This window comes from Pectinophora gossypiella, chromosome 14 (genome assembly GCF_024362695.1).
Source record: "Pectinophora gossypiella chromosome 14, ilPecGoss1.1, whole genome shotgun sequence".
NCBI lineage: Eukaryota > Metazoa > Arthropoda > Insecta > Lepidoptera > Gelechiidae > Pectinophora > Pectinophora gossypiella.
The window spans coordinates 15,800,270-15,807,944 of NC_065417.1; the positions used below are offsets into that span (position 1 = coordinate 15,800,270).

The following is a 7,675-nucleotide window of genomic DNA, read 5'->3' on the forward strand; positions in this document are numbered from 1 at the left end:
TAGCGGTGAAGCCGCGCTCAGTCCCTATCTTTCTCTTTATTTTTTAAAAATAAAACTTACAAACTATTTACAATTTCTAGGCAATCATTATACAATCATAATATAATCATAATACAATCATAATTTGCTTCTTGTTGCTTCTACGGCGAACATATTCTCCCGCCGCAGCTGCGCAGCTCGATGACCACGTCGCGCAGCTGGACCATCTACGGTTCGCCGTCCTCGGGTGGCGATGTTGGCAGGATGACCAGCTTCTTCGTTGGCCGCCGCAGGATCCCCTTCGTTGTCCTCACGTCGACCGCCCTCGTCTCGCCGTCTGGTCCGGGGTAGGCAGCCACGACGACACCTCGCGGCCACGAGTTGCGAGGCAGCGTGCCGTCAGCGATCAATACTAAATCGCCCACGGAGATGGAACCCTTGCTGGCTCGGGGCTCCCGCCGGTGTTGGAGTTCAGGTAGGTACTCCCGTACCCATCGCGCCCAGAACATGTCGGCTAGGCGTTGGCTCTTCCTCCAGTCTTTGCGGCCGGCGTCGTCGCCCTCCGTGAAGGCGCCTGGCATCGGCACCCGTGATGGACCTCCCAGGATGAAGTGGTTCGGAGTGAGGGCCTCTGGGTCCTCCGGTGATGTCGACACGTGTGTGAGGGGTCGACTGTTGATGGTGTGCTCGGCCTCCACCAGTAGCGTTGTCAGGACTTCTTCTTTTGGCGCGCGCTCGTGCAGCACCACGGCTAGTGCTGATTTGACGCTGCGGACCAGTCTCTCCCACGCGCCTCCCATGAATGGCGCGCTAGGAGGGATGAACTTCCAGGTGATGAAGCGAGCGGAGGCTTCTTGTTGTATGGCCTCCTCGACGGCGTGCTTCATCTCGACGTCCGCACCGCGCAGGTTGGTACCCTGGTCTGACCAGAGCTCGGTGGGGCACCCGCGGCGGCCTATGAAGCGCCGCAGTGCCATTACTGCAGAGTCGGTGCTGAGGCTCCCGGCGAGTTCCAGGTGCACTGCCCTGGTGGTTAGGCAGGTGAAGAGGACTCCGTACCTCTTCTGACGTGCGCGACCCACGGTGACTGTCATGGGCCCAAAGTAGTCAAGCCCCGTGTAGGTGAAGGGCCGCTGGTGATGGGCTAGACGGCTCCTTGGATGATTGCCTGTCGATGGTTGGGCTGGCGTGGCCCGACGGATGCGGCAGACCTGGCATTTCTTCAGTTCGTTGCGCACGGCGTGGCGGAGGCGCAACACCCAGTAGTGCTGTCGCACCTCATTTGCCGTTGTTTCAAACCCTCCGTGGTGTAATTGCGTGTGCACCCACTTGATGTACAGCCGCGTCCATCGGTGGTCTCCATCCAGGATGACGGGCTCCCGTTGTTCTGTTGTGATGTCGGCGGCGGCGGCGATCCTCGAGCGTAGATGTATTAGTCCCTCTTCGTCAATCATAATCGACAGTTGCTTGAGTCGACTGTCGGCCGGCAGGGGCTTCTTTCTTCTTATAGCTTCTAGCTCCGCGCTGAAGGCCTCTTCCTGCACGGCGCGTATCCATAGTTGCCGTGCGCGATGCAAGTATCGTGCCGCGAGAGGCACGATCTTTCTCTGCTGTCTCGGCGCATGTTTGTGTCCTGTGCCTCGTCCCGTTTCTCTGTGCGCCTGTACCTTCTTCCACGTCGGGTCTTCCTCCGCACGTTTCTTGGTGCGTTTTCTAGCGGCGGCACACCTTTCTCTTCCCTTTAGTTTTTCTATGAATTGTAGGACACGCGCCGTGACACGTAGTAGTTTTGCCCACGATGAAAAACGTGTTATGTCGGGTAGCGCCTTCCCTGTTCTTTCTGCGGCGGTCGTCGCGTGCACTCTCTCCTCGTTTGTGTGTTCAATAGTCTCTGAGATGTCCTCCGCCGGCCAGGTGTCTTCTGGTCGATACAGGAAAGGCGGGCCGCGGAACCAACGATGCTCGGAGGCGAAGTCTTTCGGCGTTCCTCGTGTAGCGTCGTCGGCCGGGTTGTCTCTCGTTGATACCCAACGCCATTCGTTTGTCTTAGTCTCCTCTGCTATCTCGGCGACTCGATGAGCTACGAAGGGCTTGTAGGCTCGTGGTCCCGTTCGCAACCATGATAGGACGGTCCTAGAGTCGCTCCAGAAGTAACGACGTGCAGGCTTGATGTCGTGTTCCTCTTGCGCTGTGCGGGCTAGGCGGCAGCCCATTACGGCCGCTTGGAGCTCCAGTCGTGGTATCGATGTCATCTTGCTGATAGGCGCCACTCTCCCTTTGCCGGCGATGAGCGAGATGTGTATTTTCCCGTTCTCGTCGACGATTCGCCAGTATACCGCAGCGGCGTAGGCAGAGCTGCTTGCGTCCACGAAGGTGTGTAGCTCCACGAACCGGGCGCATGTGAGCGAGGCATAGCACCGAGGTACGGCTAGTTGTGAGAGGCGCCGCGCATGCTCCGTCCATTTTTTCCATGCTTCTGCTTCGGGGGTAGGCAGCGCGTCGTCCCATCCTATTCCGGTGCGCCAGGTGTCCTGAATGATGCGCTTCGCTTGTATGGTCACGGGCGTGGCGATTCCCAGCGGGTCGTAGAGTGACATCGTCGTTCGTAACGCTTCCCTCTTCGTTGGCACGCGCTCGCCGTGTAGTATGTCGGTGGGTATCCGGGCTTCATTCATATTGAAGGACAGCGTGTCGCGCTCTGGGTACCATATCATTCCCAGTATCTTTTCGGGAGCAAGCTTGACGATGTCTTCTTTCGCCTCGGGCGCCAATGATGATAGTACGAGTCTGGAGCTCGATGCCCATTTCTGTAGATAGTAGTTGGCGCGGCTATGTATATAGGCCACTTGACTGGAGACTTGTATTGCTTCCTCTTCCGTATCGAAGCTTGCCAAGTAGTCGTCGACGTAGTGATTGTTGATGATTGCCGCCGCCGCCGCCGGATATTCTTCTCTATATTGTTCGGCGTTCCTATTCTTCACGAAGATTGCCGTGCAGGGGGATGAAGTAGCGCCGAATATTACACTCTTCATGCGATACTCGACAGGGGGTCCCTCTCTTCTATTTCCGCGCCAGAGGAAGCGCTGCATGTCTCGATCTTCCGTCCTTATTGAGATCCGCATAAACATGTCCTTTATGTCAGCCGTCACCGCCACTCTTCTTTGCCGGAACTTCATCAGCACTCCTGGTAGGGATCGAAGTAGGTCCGGCCCGGACAGTAACATGTCGTTCAGGCTGACTCCTCGCACCTTTGCGGCCGCATCGTGGACGATCCTCAATTTCTCTGGTTTCTGCGGGTTCATAACTGCAAAGTGTGGTAAGTACCAAATCTTCGTTTTTCCCTTCGGCGGCGTGGGCGCGACTTCTGCATAGCCGTTCTCTATCAGCGTGTTCATCTGCTTCTCGTACCGCCTTTTCATTTCTTCATCGCGATCTAACTTCCTCTCTATGGCTTGAAGTCTTCTCAGGGCGGCTTCGTAGCTATTAGGAGGGTCGTAGTCGTCGCTCCTCCAGAGTAAGCCCGTTTCGTATCCTTCGTTTGTGCGGCGAGTGGTCCTCTCTAGTGTTTCAAGCGCTCTTCTTTCTTCCTCTGTGTGGAAATGTTTCGGTTCCACTCCTAGGACTTCCAATGCGAAGTGGTCTCGAAGCAGTTTTTCTATTGCTTGATCATCTTCTACGATCCTCGCGTGATGTACTCGATGAGCGGGGCCTCCCGCCGGTGTGTGCCGCACTCCGTGCAACACCCATCCTAGGTCCGTGCGCGCGGCGACCAGTTGGCTGTCTTGCTCGCGTCTGACTTCATGTGCCAGGAGTAGCTGCCAGTTGTCTTGTCCTATTAATACGGTTGGCGTTCCCCGGTGATAAGTCAGCTGGTCTTGTAGGTCTTCTAGGTGGCTCTGTCCCGTCACGGCGTACGCCGGCACGCTCTGCGGCGATAACTGCAGGTTCTTCATCGTGCGCGCTGAGATGCTGTAGCTGTGCGTGTCCTCTGGCGCGCTGATGTCGAAGGTAACTCTTCTCGAAGCGCCGGCGTCCACTCGTGCCCCGGCTACTCCTTCTATGTAAAATGGCTCCGGAGGTCCCGATACGCCGATGTGTTCCGCCACCGCCGCCTCTATTAATGTGCACGTTGATCCATCGTCGAGAAGTGCGTACGTGCAGTGAGTCCCCTTAGGTCCACTTACACGAACCGGCAGAATCTTCAATAGTGCTGTAGTATTCTTCCTTTCTCTTGTCGACGCTATAGTGGCTATTACTGGGTCTTCTTCTATGTGAGTTCCCGCGTGGATGGACGCTCGTTGTTCCGGCTCGGAGTGCAGTAGGCGGTGGTGCGAGTACTTGCACCCGCCGACGTCGCACCTCCTCGTGGGACATGTGTGGCCGAACTTCCTCCGTTTCAGGCAGCGGAAACACAACCTATGTTTCTTCGCGGTTTCCCAGCGCTCGTTGACCTCTGTCTTCTTGAAATCTGCACATTCGGTGACGTGGTGTGTTTCCTTTTCGCAGACTGGACATTGTTTCCTATTGTCACCGGCCGTGACGTTTATCTTCTTTTCTTCTATGTGGTGAGTCCTCATTGTCCGCCTCAGTGGAGCGGACGTGTGCTCCCGCCGGTCGACGACTGGTGTGGCTTCCACGGGCGCGAAGCTGCCGCACCGCTCCGCTGTTCTCTCCATGAAACTTGCTAGCTTCATCAAGTCTGGTTCCTCTTCATCTTGTTCGGCCGCAAAATCGTAGTACCTATATCGCAGTGCTGACGGCATCTTCTCCACTACGTGTCGAACTACTTCCGGGTTATGCAGGTAATGTGTCTTCTTCAATGCCCTGATGGTTGCTGTAATGTTTGATATCCTCGTGGCGAAGGTGCAAATGTCCCTCGGTGATTCGGTCAGACGTGGTAGGGCCCGCAGCTTCTCCAGTTCGGCCATGACGAGGGCGTCCGGCCGCCCGAAGCGCGTAGACAGCAATCGCATCACGTCGGCAGTCGTGGTTGCACCGATGAATAAACATTGGGCAGCATCTCTTGCTGCTCCCCGAAGGCTCCGACGTAGTCTTGATAAGTTTTCTTGCTCCGTCAAATATACTGCAGTCTCTTCATAGGCGGTCTTGAAAACTAGCCATTCACTCGACGCTCCGCTGAAGATGGGCAGCTCAGGCACGGAGCGCGGGGCGATGGCGGCTGGTACTGCTCGTGCGGCCGATGCTATCGCTGTCGCTAGTTGACTGTAATCGAAAGTTGTTGGCTTCTCTTCTATACTCCTGTGTTTCGGCTTCTCATGATCCTTTACGGTGGCAGCGGGGAAAACGGCGGCAGCGGGGGGGACGGCGGCGGCGGCGGACGGCTGCGGGGGGGACGGGTCTTCCTCGGCGGCGGGAAGCTGGTCCACCCACGTCTTGGTGCGCTCTTGCATTTCGCTCACGCTGACTATATCCGTATCGTCGTCGTCTGATTCCGCTTCTAATGTGGCGATCTTCGCCGCCGCTAGCTCCACTTCCTTCTTCAACAATTCTTCTTTAGCCTTCAGCAGCGCCAGGCGACGTCCCTTCGACGCTGAGGAACGCGGCGCTGTCGGTGCACGCTTCACCGACTTGGGCCGTAGTGTCGTGTCGTGCGTGCTTTCCCCCGTAGATTCCTCCGTCGTCGTTGCAGTCGTCGTAGTAGTGGCGGTTCCCGTCGTCGTCGTTGCGGTAGTGCCCGAGCTGTCCTCTGTGCTGGTAGCCGTGGCTGTACGGCTTGTGCTGGGTTTCCTGGTCAGCGGGGGGGCGGTGACTGGCGTCGACGCGGCTGTGGTCGGCGCAGTCCTAACGGCGGCCGTGACTGACGTTGACGCGGCGGTGGTCGACGTAGTCGTGACGACGGGGGCGACGGCGGCGGCGGCGGCGGGTGCCGACTCGGCGGCGGTCGGCGTTGGGCGAGTTTCTACGGACTTCATGCTCCTAGTCTTCATATCCGCTGTTTCTTCAATCCGGCTCGAAGGAGAATTTATGTGGCCCCTTCGATCCTTGCCACATAAATCTTATAGACTATACCAGATATCGATGTGATCGATGTTAGTGTTATCGATGTAAGTTGAAACTAGTAGGCGTTGAAATTAGGAGTCGTTGAAATTAAACACCGATTGGAGTTGAATCAGAGCTCCTACCCGTGTGGTGATTCTAATAAGAATGAGAGTCTAGTCCCCGCGCGCGTGTATATATAGGAAAACGCCCACTAAGCGGGGCGGGGCAAGGGCGCGGCGGGGGTGTGTAGCGGTGAAGCCGCGCTCAGTCCCTATCTTTCTCTTTATTTTTTAAAAATAAAACTTACAAACTATTTACAATTTCTAGGCAATCATTATACAATCATAATATAATCATAATACAATCATAATTTGCTTCTTGTTGCTTCTACGGCGAACAGAATCATTATGGTCTGATTCATCTCTCAAAGTTTTCGTCACGATGTCACTTTCATCCTGTATAAATTGTTTTAGATATCTCATACCAACCAACAGGCATGTCTATGTAATGACTACGTACTTAAATAACTACCGTAATATACAGAGTTACTACAGAATTACCTAACACACACACACATACACACACACACACACACACACACACACACACACACACACACACACACACACACGCACGCACGCACGCACACACACACACACACACACAACACACATCTTTGTTTGTTTGTTGTATTTTTATTTTTCATTTTCATTACCATAGTTATTAAGTGAAATGTATATTATTGTACCTCAAATAATAATGAAGTATGTCAATTTGTGAAGACACTGGCTCCTGAAATATAGTTATACTAGTTTAGTAACCAGGGCCTTATTTACAATAGTTACTTGTTTGTTGTACTGAATAAACTTTCTTTCTTATTCCTTACATAAAACCTCGCGACTTCTTATCACTTGAACCACACACTAGAGTCCGGTTGCAAGAGGCAACGTTCGGTTAAAGTAGAAAATAAAACGGCAACCGCCAGGCAACATTAGAGAATCTTATATCGCTCTCAGCTGTATAATATTTGCACATGCAAATGTAGAGAATGTCAGTCGTTATACTGCAAAAATCTACCGTTTTCATATTACAGTATGCAAGTTTTATGTTTAGAAATGTAGAAGTTGGAAATAGAGTAATGTCTCGCTATGGCACATGCATATTTTTCATCGTTAGGTGAGTGAACTTTTCATCGTACATTTTTATTAGGAATTGTTATATATTATGTGACCATACAACTTGAATTCTTTTTATTACATTATGACTCTAACTAAACTATACTATACTACATTGTTTTAAGTTTACGCGGTTATTATGATAATTAAAGCACATAATAACGGGTTCTTACCGCGTTTAAATATCGGGAGTCTCATATCCCCATTTAAACGCGGTAAAAACCCGTTATTATGTGCTTTAATTATTATACTATACTATATTATATAATATATCTGTTTTATATAAATATGTATATACATATATTATCTTGTAATACACTTATTTATGTAATTAATGATAAGTAGTCTATGTTCGTGTTTAGTAATATTAGTAATAAGTATACATTTAGTTTAACTGTCTTTTAGAAACATTCTTATAAAAAGTACCCTTAAAATGGGAAAATAATGAAGTTAAGGCGTTCACTGACACAATACAAACGATAAAATAATATAAGTAGAGGTATATTTCTGAACACACTTGA

At 52.1% G+C, this 7,675-nt stretch overlaps 1 protein-coding gene across 1 annotated transcript; it reads right to left on the reverse strand.

Annotated features, from left to right (window-relative positions):
• Positions 1-206: 206 nt before the first annotated feature.
• Positions 207-5,927, reverse strand: LOC126372702 (uncharacterized). Its single transcript, XM_050018550.1, has one exon. The coding sequence runs from the start codon at positions 5,925-5,927 to the stop codon at positions 207-209; it is 5,721 nt and encodes a 1,906-aa protein (XP_049874507.1).
• Between the last annotated feature and the right edge of the window lie 1,748 nt (positions 5,928-7,675).